General features: G+C 40.7%; 1 protein-coding gene across 1 annotated transcript; it reads right to left on the bottom strand.

Moving 5' to 3' along the window:
• Positions 1-1,629: 1,629 nt before the first annotated feature.
• Positions 1,630-20,317, bottom strand: LOC137180069 (3',5'-cyclic-AMP phosphodiesterase 4C-like). The gene is made up of 17 exons (XM_067585262.1): positions 20,215-20,317; positions 18,337-19,210; positions 17,313-17,447; positions 15,145-15,272; positions 14,849-15,028; positions 14,670-14,709; positions 14,505-14,575; positions 14,223-14,385; positions 13,535-13,628; positions 13,255-13,412; positions 11,501-11,599; positions 11,198-11,362; positions 7,098-7,197; positions 6,850-7,004; positions 5,584-5,706; positions 5,245-5,427; positions 1,630-3,225 (listed from the first exon to the last, which is right to left on the bottom strand). Exons 2-17 carry the CDS (start codon positions 18,376-18,378, stop codon positions 2,185-2,187), a joined length of 2,877 nt encoding a protein of 958 aa, XP_067441363.1. The 5' UTR covers positions 18,379-19,210; positions 20,215-20,317; the 3' UTR covers positions 1,630-2,184.
• Positions 20,318-21,086: the final 769 nt, after the last annotated feature.

Raw genomic sequence — 21,086 nt, 5'->3', positions numbered from 1 at the left:
TAGTCTACAGCCACACTTAGCAGCTCTGTGAGGCTGCAACGCTGCTTTGAACTAAATAACATGCTGATGTAAAGCAGGTATAATGTTTACCATCTTTAGAGAGTGTTAGCATGCTAACATTTGCTAATTAGCACAAAACAAAAAGTGCAGCTGAAGCTGATGAGAATGTTTATAGTCTATTTAGTAACAAATCAAAGTATTGGACAATTTTAAATCTTTGATCACAACAGACTCTTTTCACTGCAGACACTTTGACTCGTCAAAGCAGGAAAAGCACAGGTGTAACTAATAACATCAACAATGGCTCCTTCCCATCAATTGTCCCAGTAAGCCCAGTCAGTGAGTGAGCACGATACCAGAACACTGGAACCAGCTCACGTAAACAGAGTGCAGCCACATGTGCTTTTCCTGCTTTGGCAAGTGAAAATATCTCCCATGAAAAGGGGTTTTATTCATCCTGAGGACGACGACGTACACGTCTGCTCCAAATCCATCCAACAGTTACTGAAACATTTCACTCAAAACTACAAACGTGAACCTCTCGGTGGCGCCAGAGGTCCTCTGGGGATCACGAATCTTTGATCCAGACTGAAATATCTCTAAAAAACTACTGGATGGATTTCCATTTAAATTTTATACAACATGGTGGACAAACTGACACCAGCATCCTGAGATCTCAAGCAATTAAATAATTATTATTATCTGTATTTATCCAATAATTATTAGTCCTGGAAACCACCAAGGATTTTTTTTTTTTTTTAGAAAATGACATATTTAAGGTAAAATAAAACATTATCAAAAGTATGATTGTTAAAAGTAGGAAGATGTCATGAAAAATTCCCAGATATCTGCGACTGAAAACGGCAATCCATCAACTTCATTGATCATATTTATTATATGACATCAGCAGATTAAAATACATGTTTATTATGTACATATATGCAACAAGGGTGATAAAGTGCCAAATACCTTTTTCTTTTTTTTTTTCTCTTTTTTTTTATACAAAAACAAAACAAAACAAAAAAAATCGATTCGTGGAAGACCTTCACACCCTTTTTTTTTTTTTTTTTTTTTTTAGCCTGGTCCCACAATTCATTGCTTCATGGACGAGTAGTAGCCGCCTTTTTTTTGTTAGGAGGAAGGCTGAATTGCTCAAGTGCTGGTCGCCGTACGGTTTGGCACGATTCACCCGGGAGTCACGGTCACAGTCTTGGGGGAGTCGTGTTTAAAACCGCTGTGACGGCGCGAAGAACGCCGGGTGTTTTTTTTGTTTGTTTGTTTGTTTGTTTGTTTTTAAACATGAACCGACATCGACACATACGACGGGGTCAGCCTTTTTTTAAAAAAAAAAAAAAAAAAAAAAAAAAAGCTGCACTTGGTCCTGGTTTTTGTTCTTACAGTACTGCAAACGACAACAGTGGTTTTAAGGTTAGTATGTGAGGAGGTTAAACTGCTCCGTAGCCCAGAGGAGCGACTGCACTCCTGTTCACGAGTGGAAAGTTCTTTTTGTAGTAAATAGAAGACGACAGACTACACTTTCCACACTTTTTTTTGTTTTGTTTTTTTTGCTTTTTTTCCTCCTCCTCCTCTCTCCCCTCTTTCTTTTCTGACAAACAGAAGAAGTTGACATTCTTTTGACGGCTGTTCTCAGAGTTGATGCGGCGTTAATCTTCCTCATAAACGAGACAGATGAGATCAGGAGGACAGGCACGCACTTGTTTGCATGTTCAGGGTTTTTAAGATTTTTCAGGCGCTACAAAAAGTCGATAAAACTGTTTCCCTCCCTCCCTCCCCGGTTTAGTTTATCCCCTACGGCAGTGATGAGTGTACAGATATCAAGGTGATGAAGACTCACTACCAGCTGATCAACAATCTGTCTGTCTGGGAAGGCGGATGCTCCGGCGAGGTTTTTTTGTTTTTGTGTCCAGGTGCTTGTCTGAAATGTTTCTCTGTGAGCTGTGTGAGTTTGTTGTAGTTAGCAGAGCCGTACGCTGGCCTTCAGCTTGAGAGGGGTCACATGATAAGAGGGGTCACATGACCGAGCGCGTTATCTTGAAAGAAGGGGACGTCTTCATCTCCTCATCCTCTTCCACGGCAGAGACGTTATTGACTGTCGCGGCCGCTCTTTATGTAGTTTTCCTTCTTATCTCCTCGTTAACTGCGTTTCCTCTCTGATCCGGTCAACTAACTCTCCTCTTCTTCCTCCTTATTTTCATCCTCAACTGCCTCCTCCTCCTCTTCTGCTTCTTCCAACTCACCTGTCTCCTCTTCCTCCATCACATTTTCCTCCGTTTCTCCCTCCTCCTCCTCTACTTTCTCTTCTTCTACATTTTCTTCTGTCTCTCCCTCCTCCTCAGCTTTTTCTTCTGTCTCCTCCTCTTCCACTCTCTCTATCTCCCCCTCTTCCTCCTCCACATTCTCCTCCGTCTCTCCCTCCTCCCCCTCTTCCACATTCTCCACTCCTGCCTCCTCATTTTCCACTTCCTCCTCCCCCTCGCCTTCCTGTTCTCCATCCATTTCCCCTTCTCCCTCCTCTTTTTCCACATTTTCCTCTCCCTCCTCTCCTGTTGCCTCCTCACCTTCCTCTTCATCCTTTTCCTCTTGCTCGTCACCCTCCTCCTCCTCCTGCTGCTCCGCTTCTTCCTCTTGATTTTGCTCATTCTCATCCTCCTCTCCTCTTGTCTCCTCATCCTCCGCTGCATCATTCATCTCCTCTCCTTTCTCCGTTTCATCCGTCTCCTGCCCTCCTGGGTTCTCATCTTCTTCTATCCGCTCTTCTCCATGTTCTTCATCCTCCTCTCCCATCGTCTCTCCAGCCTCCGCCTCCTCCTCTTCATCACCGACTCCGTTCTGTTCGCTGTTGTGATTCTCCTCGTCTTCTTTCTCAGTTTCGACGTGGTTCTGCTCCTCGCCATTCGGCTCTGCGTCGTCATCGTCGTCGTCGTTGTCGCAGCCGGCTTTCCGGCCTCGAGCGATCTTCCCGTCGCTGTTCGTCAGGTGTATGTGGTTGTGGTTGTTGTGTTCCAGGTCTTCCAGGGTGAGTTCGAACTGGAAGCGGTCGTGCTGGAGGTGTCTGTCCGGGGGAGGTGAGGGAGACTGGGGCATGGTGTTCAGGTACCACTCCCTGTTCTCCTCCAGCGTATCCAGCAGCTCCTGGGCGTCTGGGTGCACCAGGTCAGCCCACGTCTCCCACAGCGGGTGGACGATGTAGTCGATGAAACCCACCTAGAGAAGAACGAGAATCACGAGGTAAACACAGTGGATGTGCCTGAGGGTATTCTGGGAAATATTCTTACTTGCATGAAGATCGATACCACTCTTATATCTGTATTATATTGTTTATATGGAGTCTGCAGTCTGTTAGCTTAGCATAAAGACTGGAAACAAAGGGAAACAGCTAGCATAGCTCTGTCCAAAGGTAATAAAATCTGCATAAGAGCACATCTGATGTTTAGTGTTTAGTAATTGACACATTACATTTAGTTTGATCTGTGAAAAAAAATTAAAAAATGTCAATTTGTGGTTTTACGGGGTGTTATGTGTGGTTACAAGACTCCAGGAAATCACAGCGTTTCGCCATGAAATAGTCCTTCATCACATAACGCCTGTAAAGCCACTAAATTGTTGTTGTTTTTAAACTTTTTTTTTTTTAGTTCACATTTTGTTACCTTTAGCCAGATTAGCTGTTTCCCATTGTTTCCAGTCTGTATGCTAAGCTAGGCTAACTGTCCTCCCGGCTCCAGCCTCACGTCGGACGGACATATGAGCGCGGTATCGATCTTCTCAACTAATTCTCAGCAAGAAAGCAAAAAAAAAAAAAAAAAGTGTATTTCCAGAATTGTTGAGCTATTTCTTTAAAGTACAGAGAAACCAAACAGGCCCCAATAACAAACAAAGACAAATAGTACAAGTACAGAATCAGTGACCACAAACTTGACAGAGAGAGATGTCACTGTTTAACATCATGGAGATTAAAAGAGTGATATGTCTGTAGCCGCTGCCAGTTGGAAACTGGAAAAAACCCAAAACATTTGTCATACGAGTATCCAAAACACAATAACAAAGGAATTAATGATGCCAGAGTTTATCATGAGCTTTTCCAGGCTTCACTCTGCTGCCAGATTTATGAAAGGAAAGTGCTGCACAACTGACAGCCAAGTTTGTCTCTTCCTGTCACAATACAAAACAAAATAAACAGAAACATTAAATTACATTTGGCTTTAATTAAAGGCCTAATCAGTATTATTTAACTATATAAAACAGGTAAAATCAAGAGTTTGAGTTATATATATATATATATATATATACTGTAGAGCGTTTTGCATGTTTGTATTGATTTTAATTAGAGTTATAAACATGTTTTGTGGGTTTACAAATGTCAATGTTATGTGTTAATACAAAGACTTATTGACAATTAAAAGGTTCAAATCCACTATTTGCCTTTCTGTTTAATTAGAAACACGGGTCGCACAGATGCTAAAAACCACTTTATGATGCAACACAGTATCCCTGCAGTAAATAGAGTTTTATTGGCTGTTAGAGGTGTTGATTCAACTCATTTTTAAGGACACTTTATGTTTCTCGGAGTTGGTACAGATCTATTTGTGACCACTGTTCCTCTTTGCCAGTGCAGTCTTCCTGTGTGGCAAAATCAAACTAAACCATCATTATGAAATTTGTTATTTCCCCCCCGCTTCACTTCCATATTACACATATTTGCAGTGTTTCTGAATGACACATCAGCAAAGGCTTGAAAAAAAAAAAAACAGTCCAATAACACATCTGACAGTTTCACTATGAACTGAAGGTTTTCAGCTTTATCAAACAGGTTCTTATTTCAGGGCTGTTGCATCATATTGTAAAGGTGTTGTTGTTATTTCTCCACCTCCTGTATGAGTGCTATATACTGTATGTAGAAATGTATAATATAGCCTGGAAAAAGCTTTTAAAATTGGCCTGTTATCCACATATGCAAATACGGTTTCTAATTCATCAGCAGTTTGGATTCATAGCTTTAACAATGACACCGTTAGAGTGGATGGAAGAGAGAAAGAGACATAGATGGTACTTGTAGTTAAGTTTGTATTTTCTACCTTTCACTTATAAGTTATTTCACTTATTTTCTGATGTCTTTACTTGCCTGGCTTAGTTTTTTCTTGTTTTATTGCTGCTGTTGTTGTTTGAACCCAGAAAAGAGTAGCGACCACTTTGAGGAAGCTAATGTGGATCCATATAAAGTTTTACCTGACTCTTCTCCACAGAGGCGGTGTGTTTGTCACACATGGCGCTGATCTCCATGCCTCTCTCTCGCTCTTTGTCACCCTGTCGAAAGAACTCCTCCATGATCCTCTCGGTCCACTGTCTGTATAACGTCAAAGACTTGGTGGGGTTGCTCAGGTCTGCGCAGTGCACCATGTTCCTTAGTACCTACACACAACAAATGTAAATACACACTCAGGAGTGCAGGAGACAGATCTCATGTGACATACTCGCTCTCGCTGATATAAATATTTAAACACCACCGATCAGCCATCATGTTCCGAGTGCGAGCAGCCATATTGGCTTGTGTAGATGGAAAGTTACCTGTATGCGTTCTGTGTAGTGATCCAGGAGAAGAACACCAGAGCTGGTCACCTTCTTGGTCTCCACCATGGTCTTCAGGTCAGCCAGCAGGGTCATGTGTTTGGACATGTCTGTAGCCAACACCTGGAGACAAAGAAACAGAGAGAAAGAACAAAAATCTAAAACAAATCTGTTCTTATTTCTCTTGTTTTGTTTCCTTAATTTTCTCTCTTACTGTTTATAAAAATCTGTCACAGAAGCCTTCACACTCTTGACTATTGTTTGAGCTCATTCTACTAACTGTCATTGTAAGTTGTTCTGAACGAATTCATCAGATAAATAACAAAAGACTAAAACTAAAACAACTAAAAGATGTAGAAAATAAACATCGGGGTGAAGAAGGCCACAGGAGTGAATTAAATTTAAATCAGAGATTTCACTCCTAGTTTGAAACAGTAACTACCATTCATACAAGACTTTGTAATACATGAAGAAGTTTTTCCATATTTCAGTTTGGGAAGAAATCCAGATCTTAAACCAGCTGAGATCATCAGCACATAACTGTGGAGACTCATGGAGAGACCGGGAAATTACTGACTGTTTTGTTTAAAAGATTCTAACCAAAAATTTGTTATTTTTATTTGTTTAAACATTTATCTAACCAGTAAACATCACTGAGATAAAAATCTCTTCTTTTTTTAACAGACGACTGGTAAAAAGACGACATTTTACCAGCTTAAATAAATAAAATTGCTACTAAGGATCATGAACAAGAATCATACAAAACATCACAGAACATAAGAACCCAAGAGCAACTTAAAACTAATCAATAATAAATAAGATGAGTTTAAAACTACCACATGAGACTTCCATGAAACTGGCAGCCAGAGGACCACTGGGAGGAGTAGCCAGAACTACGTAACTCACCAGAAATACAGTAGTTAACGGAGAAGATAAATTACATTTGGTCTATTTGTTTGTAATTTATTTGGTGAGGAAAGAAAAAAGAATAATAGGTGTTTTGTCATAAGAAACATCATTCATTGGACTATTTGTGAGGACATAATTTTGGCTTATTGTACATAATTGAAGCGTGGGTGGATGGAGGAAGGGCTGAAATGTGTTGACTGCGCTGTTTGTAGTATCTACAGTTTGATGAAATGGAAAATAATTAAAAAAACATATATTATCAAAAAGAAACGGCTTAAAGGAGAAGTTAAATGAGTTGTGGTGTATTTGTTGAATACGTGATGTGTGAGAGGTGTGATAGGAGGACGAGGTTCTGACCATGTCGATGACGAGCTTGCGGAGGCTCTGGCGCTGTCGCTTGGTGAGGTTCTGAAAAATGTCACAGTTCTCCTGGTGCAGGAGCTTGAAGCCCACGGCGAGGTGGTGGTTCTCCAGGACTGACTCATCGTTATACATTAGGGCCAGCTCTGAGTCTGAGCGCAGCGAAAAACAGCAGAGGAAGGAGTGTAAAGACAGTTTATGTTAATAGCGCGCCATATTTACCATTTGTCTTTCTGAGCACTCACTGGTGTTGATGAGGAACTGATTGGAAACTCCAGGGTGGTCTACGTCATGGATAGCTGCGGCGAACAGAGCAGCGAGGATCTCCAGGTCAGTGAAGACAGCCTGAAAGGGGACAGAAAGACGAGTTCAGAGAGAAAAAGGAAGCAGAACAACTCGGTGACCTTCAAACAAATCAACAAGTTTCTTTATTTCAGGAGGACAGAAAGCTTAGCTACATCAGGTTTACAAAAAAAGATGTAACGCTGTATTTGAAAGGGTAACGCTATGATGACAACCGGCACAAACAGGAATTTAACTTTGACAGTGTTTATGATTGTTGAGAGGAGGGAAAAAGATGTTGCACACTCTGGCTTCATATGCATTTCTCTTTTATTTAGATGATGTTTCAGCCTTCAGCCCTTCTTCAAGATCAACAGTCATAGTAGGATGCAGGCACTGGTATGTTATATAGACCACACCCTAGTAACACATCTGATGGTGATTAGATAATCATGTTACACCATTAGGGTGAGAAAAAAACAAACAAGAGGCCTTTACTGAATCAAAACTTTTGATTTAAACTTTACATCCCATATATATTAAAATATGTTAAAAATACATTTATTTTGAAAGAATTTCTTATACAGAAAAAGTTGAACATCAGCTCTGGATGAACATCATAAACAATTCAAGTAATAATCTATATTTAATCCATGAGGTGATTGGATCCATTAGTGTTTCTTCCTGGAGAGTAAAACATCCAAGTTACTCTTGGAGGCAGTGATACTTTCTCGATATATCTTAGAGAGGAAATGGGATGATTAAATTCAAAAGAATGTGCTGCTACTGAATGATTCATGTTTTTGCATCTAATAGTGCTTCTGTGTTCAGCGCTCTGCTCGTCTTTCCAACATATGACTTATCACAAGGGCAAGTGATAAGATAAATGAAACAAGTCCTTTTATAGGAATCTCTTTACTTGTGTGAGGATGTTTAAAACTGGTACGACCACAGCGGCGGAGGCCTTCAGGGATGGGTGTTAAAGTAGCGCTGGCTGGTGCTGATTGAGGAGGAGCTAAATATGAGTCCACCAGATGGTCTCTCAGGTTTTTACCTGTTTTATATTCCACAAGAGGTCGTTCTTTGAATTCACCATTGAGTTGACAATCAGATTCAAGTATATGCCAATGTTTTGTTATTATTCCCTTTATCTGCACTCTTAGAATACTGTAGGATTATTTTTTAAAAGATCAGACCTGGATCTGTCTTTTATTTTAGTGGCAGTATCATTTAGGACAGATTTTTTGTATCCTCTTTGTTGAAAATCGTTTTTCATGTCACTCATGTTTCTGTCAAAATCATCAGTTTCCTATCAAATTTGTTTTAATCTGCAACACTGACTAAAAGGGAGACTATTTTTAACGGTAAAGGATGATCAGAGTCTGACCTTAGTAAAGTATTTCAAGCAGTAGGTTTTTGAAACGATCTGTATATAAGTGATTATTCTCTCTACTGATCCATAAATCTAGGAAACTGATGTGTTTGTGGTCATAAAGTAAATGACAGGAACTCAGAACGTGAGTTGAGGTATGTAAAAATGACTCTAGCTGGGTCTTGGACCCTTTGGATCCACTGTTTAAGAACCCTGTCACCACAAGGATTGAATGTAGATTATGACTTGAAGTATTTTCTATAATGTTCCTCTATTTATTGGATATTTAGATTAAACTGTTTATGATGTTCATCCAGAGCTGAGGTTGAACTTTTTCATATATAAGAAATCTATTCAAAATAAATGTATATTTAAGATATTTGAATATAGTTAACCAAAAAATAATGTAAATCTCTATATGTGGTATGAAACATGTAGGTTCTTGTCACTTTATTTGAAGAGAACTGATTGACTGTAGTTCTTGTCACTGTTTGTTAAAAGTTTTGATTCAGTCTTGATTGCTTTTTCTCACCCTGATGGTGTAACATGATTATCTAATCACCATCAGATGTGTTACTAGGGTGTGGTCTATATAACATACCAGTGCCTGCGTCCTAATATGACTGTTGATCTTGAAGGAAGCCTGAAGGCCGAAACGTCATCTGAGCAAAAGAGAAATGCATATGACTGACAGAGTGTGATCAGCACCTCACTACAACCCTTGGTGTGCGTTACTTTTCCGTTATATAGTGTTTATGGTTGCTGTCATCATAAAGTCACTGTCAGTACAACATCGACACTGCTCTAGAGATCTAGATCTAGATGTTATTATAAGCTGATGTTAGCCAAGGAGACATCAAGTAAAACACACGTCATGAAAGGTTGTATAAATTAGTGTTATAACTATTATTATCATTGTGTTATATTAGTGTTTATGTATTAGAGTCAAAAGTAAAGGAGTGGAACTTGGCATAACTTGACATTCTGTAATTACAATGTCACTGCACTGTACCCTTTAGACAGGGTATTTACAATGTTTACAGCTTTTAGGGCGTTGCCACAAAAGGATCTTTTCCAGGGAACAAAGAAATAAAGATCTAAACTAACGCCCCTTTTCGAGGTAATTTGGAACCAGAGAAACTAATCTCAGGAACTAAACTTGGAGCTGAAAGTCCCTGTTTGGCAATCCTTTTTGCGTTTCCACCACATCTGAGGCACCAGTTGGATCATGCAAATTAGACCAACAACAAATTAAAAAATGATGTAGGCGTTTAAAACGCAGTATTAACACACGAGGAAAAAACAACATAGATTTGTCCTGTTGTTTGTATTTACTGTTGCATGAGTCAGATGCAGTGAAGGAATGAAGAAGTGCAGAGGAAGAAAATGAAACTGAAACTCAACAGCATCTGTCTCCACAGTGAATCATCTGTTGAGTGTTTGCTGGTTGTTTGTTTCTACTTTAGAACGTAACTGCCATGAAACAATAAGAGAATTAAGTTTTATTTCTCTCATTCACTGCTTTGTTCTCGCTACCGCCGCTCCCTCTCTTTTAAAGCAAGTTGGGAAGCTGACAATAAAAGCCTAACTTAAAAATATTTTAATGTTACAAAAGCAATGAGAAATGTCCTTCCCTCAACCTCATATCGATACTAGAGTACTTCCTTGTTTTGTGAATGAAGCGGTACACAAGTTGAAGCGGCAGTGCTGTGTGTGTTTGACCAATCAGCGATGGTCAGCCCTACAAACCCCGCCTCCAAAGTTCCTGTACTTTAGGAAAGTGCTGAGCAGGGACTTTTGGGGGGGTAAATCTATCGATCTGGAACTTTCAGACCCTGGTTTCTCCAGTGGAAATGCAAGTAGAGGAGTTCCTCAAAAGTACCTGCGATGGAAACGCGGCTTTAGGTAGTTTCTCTGGTTCCATAGAAGAACTTATTGATCAAACAGGGGCTTTTGATCGTGTCATAAACACTGAAAAGGTTCTATTCATATCATGCAAGTTTTCATGACACAGTTATGACAGTGTAATGTCAGCATTCAAATAAAGAGAGTTACCAAAATCATCCTAAGTTGCTTTTTGTCTTGTCTCTGAATGTAACTGATTGAATAATTTGAATATTACTCACATTTACTCTCTGTTAAGTCATGATTTCATTTTGTTTGGTTTTGTGTTATACACTATTAATAAAGGGTTTGAGCTTTTATTTACATTTGTTTAAATGAACAATTAAATAATCATCTGTGGTTGTCAGATTGTTTTTAAACATTATTCACTGTGGTTAGGCTATAAATAATATTCCAACTATTGTAGAATAATGCAGTTCTATTGTGCTGCATTGGATTGTACTCTATGAGGGGAATATATTTTGGTCATGACATACAGAAGGTGAGCATTTTTTCCATGGCGGACCCGGGTAAGTGCTCGAACCAACTTACTCTTGTTGTGGGGACAAAAATCTGTTTACAGTCACGTTATGAGGATTCGCCTCCTTTCAAAAAGCAAGTCCCCATAACGTAAATCATAAAATTGTAGGTTGAAGACTTGGTTTAAGGTTAGGTTGAGTGTTGGATTGGGTAAGTAGTGGTTAGGGTCTCCAGGAAATTAATGTAAGTCAATGAAACGTCCTCTGAAGTGATGGAAACACGACTGTGTGTGTGAATGTGTGTGTGTGTGTGTGCACATTGACGTACATCAAGGGCAGGTGTGGAGAGGAGAACATGTGTGGACTGGGTGACATCTGCAGCATGTAGACTGTTGTGGTACGCTACGTTTCCATGGTAATGGTCCTCCAGGGTCATCACATAAGTGACAAAGGTGTCAACGGGGATGCGAAACGTCTTCAACAGCTCTCGCTCCTGAGGAGGGAGGAGAGGAGCCACAAGTTCACACACACACTCTGACGGGAGGACACCATGTATATCAGCATACCTACAATGATCCTGCAGAAAACACACACACACACACTCACAGACACACACACTAATGTTTTGTACCTGAAAGATGGCGTACATGATGCAACTGAGAGGTCTGTTGTTGGAGAATTCTGCTACTCTGAATATGTTAAAACTCCACTTGTCCAGATCCTCCAACTCCTGGTTAAACACCAAACACAAACAAAAACAATATGAATTGTTGAGTCAGAAATTCAGCAATATTTTAAAGGGTCATGAGCAGAGAGACTGAGCTGGACAACAAACCACGTTTATCAAAATGACTGACATTATGGATCTCTTATCGACCTAAATTTGCTTCTATTGCAAATTTCAGAGAGTAGTTTGAATCCCAAACTGAGAAAAGCTACAATAACCACAAGTTAAAGCAACCAATCAGCTCAAAGTCTAGTAATTAATTAGGACAAACGTAAGCCAACACCGGTAAGACGATATAATGAAAAGTTAATTACAAATATTATTTTCAATGTGTACGTGACAATGTATCATCATAAATTTTAGGTTGTATCAGACTTGCAGTGCATCCAGTGTTTATGCCTGGTTAAAGCCTCTGTCAGTGAGGTCTGCTGCCTTTTGAACAATGATCACACAGCAGACATTTCCTTTCATGTCACTCAAAATAACCTTGATCCTTCAAATCCAGGTGACAGGGTGTTCAGAGATGTACTGGGAATCTCTGCAGCCTCTTTCAGGGTCCCGTTTCTTAATGACAGACCATAAAAAATTTTTTTCAAAAGAAGAGATACATCTGATTTATGTAGTGCTAAATGAAGAATGAGAGACAGTCTCCATCCTACTGCTTAGCTTTCCAAACATTTGGTGCTACAGACGGGATGGAAGTAAACAATGAGGCGCCGAGCACACAAAAAAAAAAAAAGCAGACAAAAAGAAATAAGAAAAGACTGAATGCAGATCCCAATTTTATGTGATGCAGACATGGACCTACAACGTTGTCCAACATTTTAATCTAAAACGCCCAGCGGCTTCGCTTTGAGTAGAGAGCAGCTGGTTCAACATTTAGCTTTCTTGCAGAGAGTTAGATGAGAAGATCGATATCACTCTCATGTTTGTACGCTAAACTGGTGGAGCCAGCAGGTGATTAGCTTAGCTTAGCATAAAGATGGGAAGCAAAGGGAAACAGAGAGCCTGGCTCTGTCCAAGGGTAAAAAAAAAAAAAAATCTGCCTACCAGCACCTGGAGACCAGGAAGTCACCGCTCTCAGCCAAGAAATAATCCACCACTTGTCCTTTTTACACTTCAGCTTTCGTACAGATTAAACAAACAAGGGCTAGTGGTTTCTTCCTGCTTTGAGTCTTCACACTGAGCTAAACTAATCGCCTCTAGTTTTATACTAAGTGTACAAACACAAGAATCATGTTATCAATCTTCTCTTCTCACTCTTGGCAAGAAAATGAGTAATCACAAGTCCAAAAAATGTCAAACTATTCCTTTAAAAAAGCTTCCAGTTGATTTTACAGTAAAATGTGTAATAAACTAGTATATTACTATATTCTATTATGTTTTTATCAAATGCATATCCCACAGGACATCTCCTATTTCAGTCCCCCTAATGTGATGTTTTAACAGCAGCGCCTCAGCAGTAAATCACTAAAAGAAGTGCAATTTTCCCCACACCGCTGGAGTCAACAAAGAAGCCAAGCTTCTTTTTTTTTTTTCCGTGCACAAGAGAAAACTCAAATCATTCAATGTGCACACAGCACAGTCCAAGACTGAACGGGGTTGATTTGTATAACTTATCTCGTGTGAGTCAGAGAAAAACAGACAGACAACAAGACCTTGGCAAGCTCATCCTCGTGGTCTGTGTTGACACCGAAGCGAGGCATTGAGGTGCTGGAGAGGCTGGAGCTGTGAGACAGTTTCCTCACTCCTATGATGTGACTCATCGGTTTGTCTTTCAGAGTAGGAGACGGAATTTCCACTTCGTTCTGCTTGTCTACAGATTGATGGACAAACACACACGCGCGCACACACAGAATGATTTATTGTTTTTATTTGGAAAAAAAAAAAAAGTCTTAAATGTGATGCAGACGGAAATCAGATTCTGGTCCCACTCACCCATGAAGGTGCTAGAGATGTATTCAGACACCTGGTTACCAGAGCGACTCATCTCTGACAGGTGGGACAGCTCTCTGTTCAGCATCCTCTTAAACTGTGGCAGAATGAGAGACAAACAGAGATAGATAGAGTCAGACTGATATTTCCACGCTTGTGTGTCAGTTTTGGTTTAAGATTGTGTGTCTGAGGAGTAATAATCAACACAGCAGGTCCTTCTGGATTTTGGGGAAATTAAGTACGTTTTGAGGTTTCAGTAAAACTTGTTGCAAACTTGTTATAAATATGGCAGTAACATTGGTCATCTTACTGGTGAAAATGTGTTCTTTGTTATAGATACAGTCAAGTTCAATGAGTATTTTTTAAAGCTTAAACTGATAAAGATGTTTTACCATGAAAAATGATAATTTGCAGATTTTTTCCCACACAAATAGACAAGATTTTTTACAACTGAATAATAAATTTCATCTTTGGTGTCACTAACAGTAAAATGATCTATAATCAAATCATTATAAACACTAAGTATAAATAAAAACATACAAGATGCAGGTCAACAACACATTAATATGCAGCTTTTAAAATATATTTGTGCTAAAATTTTAATCTATCTTCCGATAAACACACTGATATATCTGTGATAAGCACATATTGCCGGATAACATTACAATGTAGTTCACAGATGTCGGCATACCTTGTTTGAGGCCATTTCGCTGACGGAGCGATGCGTCTGAATGGTCTCCAGCTGGTCCAAGCACCAGTCCAGCTCCTCCAGTGTGTCCAGGGCGAGCTGCTGGTACTGCTGGTCTGATAGTGTCGCCCTGGGACTGACACACACTCCACCCAGAGGAGACCTCCTGAGAACACAGCAGTTTTTAGTTAGACCGGCAAGAAACTGTAGAAACTTTTGTTCAGAACAACATACTGTCATAATGTGCATAAGTGAGACATTTCAGGACAATAAAACGATACTGACTTGACTGTTGGCGTGGAGACGTTGGCAAGGATGGTGAAGTTGCTCCGTACTGATCGCAGACTGGCCAGTACCTGAATCATCACAGGATATATATATATATACAGAATCATTGCAGGATAATATACAAAGAAAAATACGAACGAGGCTGTCAAAAGTCAGACTCACTTGAGCAAAAGGTGTGACAATAAAGTCCTCTCCTGTGTGCCTGAGAGAAGAAGGGACGGAGAGATTTGAAAAGGAGGGAAGGAGTAAAAGTGAGAGCAGTATTTCTCTGGAAAATATCAAGACATGTGTCCACACATACATTCTCTCCCTCCCTCTCATTCATTCTTGATGTGTCTCACCCTTCGCTGGCCAAGGAGGAGTTACGTGAGACGGTCTTGGGCGACATGTCGTAGTCCGAGTCGGAGCGGTAGAGGAAGGACTCTCTTCTCTGGCCTTGGGGGAAGGTGTGCAGGGTGAGGCCCGGACTCTGCGAGCCCAGAGGGGTGTGACCTGGAGACACGCCATTTTCTGCTTCGTAACTGGAACATGAAGAGAGGGGAGAGGTTAGTATGATGAGAGAGGAAACAGTGCGCAAAGCTTTCTGGAAGATGAAATCAGTGGCTTGAAATTACGGAAAGTCTAATGGTGCGTAAACCTGTCAGTGTCTGCTTGTGTGATGGAGATGCGCGGTGGGATGCGGAGGGGAAGAGTTGTGGGACGCGACACGTTGCTCAAGACCTCTGGTGAGCGAGTGCGGTCTCGAGGGCGGAGCCAGCAGGGTACCTGAAGAGACAGAAAGTTGGGATGAGAGCACAGAGGATAGTAGACACCTGTCACTTTGTAGGTGTACAGAACAACTCTGTCTCTCATCTGTCCAAAGCTGGATTACAGGAAAAGCAGACAAAACAAACTCTAGTTTTAATTCCTTTATTATTTAAAGGGCCATACCAGAGTGTTAACTACAAATCATGTATCATTTTTTGCTGACTATTTTCAAGTGCCTACTATAAAGTTTTAGATTTTTTAATGTAGTTTTGATACAGTTGCAGGCAGCTATTTGTTTCCATATTTTTACATACCATATGACATCAATTAACTGACTTTTGAAACTCACTTAAAGTTGAGATGAAATGAAAAACGCCTTCTTAACCCTTTTAGATCACATCCCCGATCATATTGTGCACCTATTTAACAATATATGCTAAAAAATACAAAAAGATCAGTTTCTATGTCTCCTTATATCAAAATCCAATCATAATTTCTTCCTATGAAACAAAATATGATGTTTACAATTACAATTTGATTTAGCAGACACTTTTATCCAAAGCCATGTACATCTGAGACTTAAACAACACAAGCAGGGATCTAGTCAGGAGACAACACGAGTAAGTGCCATAAAGCTTAAGTTTGAATCCAATAGGACGTAGATGCCAACAGGAGGTGCACCGAGGCGATGTATAGAGTGCACAGAGAGCATAGATTTTTTTATGCTTACAAAGGCTTAAACCCACCATTTTCAATCAATAATATCATGACATCCACACATCAATCAATTTTCAACTTTTAGCAGCACAGAGCTAAGATTCATTATGACACGCCCACTTTTCAACGCTCAAATAAAATTCGTCCCAACGTTACGTCCCGCCTGTCTGTCCTGTTTCATACGGAAAGACGTCAAGATACGGAAATTAGATACTCTCGAAAAGTTGTTTCATCTGGACTTTAAAGCAGCAACATTGTTCAAACTGAAACAACATTGACATATTATCACCTTTTAAAGCTGTTGGTGGTGAACATGTTAGCAAACAATTGCCTGTTTACTCATCTAGTGAACACAATGCAACATTAACATTCATTTGGAGTCGTGTTTCTGTCTATCAGGCAAATTTAAGTGCGATATTCGGTCTATTTTTAGCTCTGTTTTGGTCATCACCAACTCTGGAGGGAAATATCTGTCTCTTTACCTGCTAAATGCTCCACTATGTTCACCAGCTAGTCGCTAACTTTGTCAGCCTTGGGTGCTGAGCAGGTAGTGTATAGTGGGGAGCTTATTCACTTAAAACAGCTGCCTGCTGCTAGAAACAACGCTGATAAGAGTCGGGTGATAATTCTTAGTCACGGTGATATTCTTTGAGTCATCTTTCCTCCCTCGTTTTAGAACTCACTGTCCTGCTTTTATGTAATGAATTAATCTGATGTATCATCAAATATGCATCATCAAATATGAGAAAACTCCTTCCCCATATATACACAGGACTCCATCATCTATTGTTAACATAAAAATATCAATTAGTGCAGCTTTAAACTGTGTAATCTAACACAGTAAACATCAGGTCTGTGTAGAGTTTTCTCAGTGTTACATTACTGATGCATGGCAGTGTGTTTTACAAGTCTGTACTGCATTACCTCATAATGACAATATAACTATAATGGACTTGAAGTTCACTGTTATGGATTACCCAACTCAAGTAAGTCATAATATTATACAGACATGAATGAAAGCCAATGGATCAGTGCAAAGGGAGGAAAAAATTAATTATAAATTCTAAAACACATTAACATGGTTTTCAAAAGGGTTAGCTGCAATATGAAGTATACAGTACATGATTTGTAGTAAAACATGCTAAATCACTGGTATGGTCCTTCAAGTACATATTGTAATAACACTGGACATGTGAATGTACGTGCTCCTGAATAAATTTGTGTTTACTTGGAGGCAACAGCGTAAGTAATGCACAAACAGGATGGGTGGCTGTCAACAGGAGCCCATGGATCATTTTTGCCCCCCAAGCGGGTTAATGTAACCGTGCTTCCCTTCGGTACCTGGAGACTAGACGAGAGTCTTCTGCTCCTCCCTCTGCGTAGCTCAGCCCCCAGTGTGGCTCCGGACGTATAGGATCGGCTGTAGCGAGATGACTCCGCCTTCTCCCCAGCACCTGTTATATCTGTGTCATTGCCCTGTGAGACAGGAAGGAGAGACAAAAGATATTCTTTGTAAATAAAAAAATAGTATTATATATCCAATAAAAAAAGGAAAATGAAGAACTTTGGGTGCATGCAGTTGTCCTTTTGTCTCACTTTACTGAAACATGTTTATGTGCCCTGTTGAAATTCTGATGAGTAAACACAAAAACAGAGACTAAAAAAAAAGATCAATACATGTGTGTTATGTGTGCATGTGTTCGGATACGTGTGTGTGTGTGTGTGTGTGTGTGTCTGGGATAAGGCCTCTACAGACTGAGCTCTTAGAGGCTGATCTGCACTGCAGTACCGTAGCAACAAAACACTGGGGGAATGGTAGCAGTTGCTAGGCAACAGTGCCGTGTTGCTTCCATGCTGCGTTTGATGTCGTCCAGACCCAGATGTGGAAAGATGCTCTCATACACACACATACAGTACACACACACACACACACACACAAATGTATGGGCACTCGCTCAGCATAATCAATAAAAGAGCGCTTGAATAATGCATGTTATTATGTCCTTCAGCCAAGACATTACCTTTAAAAGAAAATAGCTCATTTACATAGAGCACTCATTTAGCTGGTGCTCATTTACATAGAGGACTGTGACTGACTGAGCGCTTCACACTATGAGAGTGGAGGCTGGAGGGATACAGACCGTCCACTCCGGCTTCTGACCACAGACCTTGACGAGGAGAACAAAGGGAGCCCTGGATGTGTGAAAGTCACAGGGTTTGTATGTCATAGTAGACATTCAAGAAAACACACACAATCCGGTCTGACAGTCTGCTCTGCCTGCCATGTACTCTCACTGTAACAAGCGACAGAGATTGTTATGTTTCTCAAGTACGTTCCCTGATTTGTTTATATTTCTCCCCTCACCTCTTCTCCAGTCACCGACAGCACGCTGCGGCTCTTCTTCATCCTGATTGGCTCGTTCTGGGCCCCAGGGCGGAGCGTTCCGGAACCCAGGCAGCAGAGCAGGTGGAGAGCCAGGACCGGAGAGGTCAAAGGTCACTGCAAGGTCAAACCGGGGTCAGACCGGGTCACTACCGGCCCCCATTGGAGCTGACTCAGCCAGCCAACCGCCTCGCTCACGCTCCGTCCACACCTCGGTCTTCAGAAGGCTGAAAACGGGCGTCCTCCTGCCGTGAAACGCTAAAGATGCATTTATGTGCCCCTCAGAGGTTCCAGGTTCAGTCGCAGGTTGATGACCTTTGTTTTAAGCCGTTTGTTTTTTCACAAGCAAAAAGTGGAAGAAACAAAAAACAAAAAAAAAATGTAATTCTCACTCCATTTTAGTATAAGCTACCAGTTTGTGGGGAAGAAAATCTGCCTGCATGTCGTCTTGCTTTGGCCAGACGAGCCAATGGCACATCCCAGTCAGAGTTCATGATGCAACTGTTGTTATACTCAAGAAGTAATGCTTTCTCCAAGTTTTCTGATATATTTATCCAATATGGAATATTGTTCGCATGATTCCCAGATGTAAACCTGCTCCCACATGAATGCAGTTTTCCAACAATTAAGAATCCAAAAATCCAGAAGTTTTGTAGGAGAATCTGCTCCGGGTCTCTGCTGTCTCAGGTCAGTTTTCAACTGTCTGATTGGTCAGATGGATCCAAAGTCTGCATAGGGGAAAAATGTTGTGTATGATTGGCTCATCTGAGAAGTCCAGATGTCAAAACTGCAGGTTTTGGTCTGTCGGGAGCCATGCTTGAATTTGTCTCAGTGTTTCCTCTTCGGCTGAGGTTCCCTGCGAGAAAGCAGAAATTAAAGAGTTAGCGCAACCAGAATTTCACAGCTAATTTGGTCTTTGAGTCATCTTTCCTCCCTCGTTTTAGAACTCACTGTCCTGTTTTTATGTAATGAATTAATTTAATGCATCATCAAATACAAGAAAATTCTTTTCCCATATATTCACAGTACTCCTTAAGTAATTCAAATCACCTTGTAGATACATTTGGGTAAAAAAAAGACTAAAATTACTTACTATAAAAATCTCATGTATGAAAAAAACCATCACAATTTCAAGACTAAAATCACAAGACGTGGTAAATTTAACAGGGAAAAAAAGGTTGTCATATCAAAATATTTTGATGTCGTGGCCGCGCAGGAGCTGTGTGTGGCTAATTCTGAGCAGATACTGCAACATCAAAGCTCTCTGATGTTATATAATTACTCAGAGCAGTCCGAGCTGACCTAATTCCATTGGATAGGACAGATTCAGCATATCAGAGTGTTTCTGATTGAGCTGGTACACAGACAGATAGTGGTGGAGACGACTTTTACCAGGGTCACTAAGAACACACCCACTCGATGAAAGCAAACATCAGAGTCTGCACACATTCACAGAGCAAGAAAAAAAAATAAATAAAAAGGTGTCTGTGTGGAGAAATCAACAAATGCATAGTGACACAGTGACATATATATACACAGGCAATGAGAATTTTGAGCATATACACACACACACACACACACACCATGGCCACCTCCACTACAGATAAAGCAGCTTATAAAACCGAGCAGCAATGCATCAATATGCAGCTCAACTAGCAGCTTGCTCTTCTGTTACAAAACACCCAAATATATGAAAGAAAAAAAAAAAAAAAAGATACACTGAAACCATGCATACATGAGGACTGCCCTGTCTGTCTGCAAACACACTGCAAGAGATATGTGTCAGACAGACACACATGTACACACGTATTTACACTCGCAGTCACAGGCTGCAGCATGTAAGAATAAAAACACACTCACCTTGATCGCCTCAAGATCAATGGCAAAGATGGGCTGGACCTTCGTCTTGCTTTCACTTGTCTCCTTCCCTTTTTCTCTTCCCCGCTCCCTCCGTCTCTCTGCAGACTAGCAGTGTGTCACCACAGCGAGAGAGAGAGGAGAAAAAAAAAAAAAACAAAAAAAAAAAACACTTGGCGTCTTCATGAATATCCACGGCTTCACCAGCTTCCCTCCCAGTTTCTCTCCTCTCCCTCTCCCCCCTGCCACAGTGGTCTCCCCCAGCCACCCCCCCCCCCCTCCTCCTCCCTCCTCCTCCCTCCCCCCACCACCACCACCACCACAACCTCCATGGAGAAACCCATCTCCCCTCCCCTCTCCTCCCCTCCCTTCCCCTCCCTCACAGACGCACAGTGCGTCCATTAATCTCATACAACAGCCTCCGCTCCTCCTCTCCCCATCGGTACCCCTGCCTTTTTTTTTTTTTTCTCTCTCTCTCTCTCCTCTTATTAGCAGCCACACACCGATTCTCTGCTTCAACAGTCACAGGCGTCATTTCTCTCCATCATTCACACCCACACACATAGCGGATTTTTATTGTAGCGCACCACTCATTCTAAATAACCACAGTAATGATTCCTCTCTCCAGTTAGTCACCCTCCTTTTTTTTCTCCTCCCATTTCTATTGACTGTGTCCTTTTACAGTCATTCAAGGACATACAGAACAATTATCCATCAAGAGCAACATGTTTGTTTTTTTTTTTTTTTTTTGGACTCTCAAATGTGTACACGGACACTCACCTTCCCAAAGCTGGAAAGCAAACACCCACAAGCTCTACTTTTTGTGTTTAACCTACACTTAGTGAATTTAGTCCATTCATAACAAACAAGACAGT

This window comes from Thunnus thynnus, chromosome 3 (genome assembly GCF_963924715.1).
Source record: "Thunnus thynnus chromosome 3, fThuThy2.1, whole genome shotgun sequence".
In the NCBI taxonomy this organism is placed as follows: Eukaryota; Metazoa; Chordata; class Actinopteri; order Scombriformes; family Scombridae; genus Thunnus; species Thunnus thynnus.
Note: the sequence above shows the minus strand (reverse complement) of the source record. Positions and strands in the feature narration are given on the sequence as shown.

What these genes read in the sequence shown, in the direction of transcription:
- LOC137180069 (XM_067585262.1), bottom strand. Translation starts at nt 18,378, where the DNA reads ATGAAGAAGAGCCGCAGCGTGCTGTCGGTGACTGGAGAAGAG. An exon ending in TCATGTACGCCATCTTTCAG is followed by an intron (nt 11,363 to 11,500) that starts GTACAAAACATT and finishes CTCCCTCCTCAG; the next exon opens with GAGCGAGAGCTGTTGAAGAC. An exon ending in GCAAGCTCGTCATCGACATG is followed by an intron (nt 5,707 to 6,849) that starts GTCAGAACCTCG and finishes CTTTGTCTCCAG; the next exon opens with GTGTTGGCTACAGACATGTC.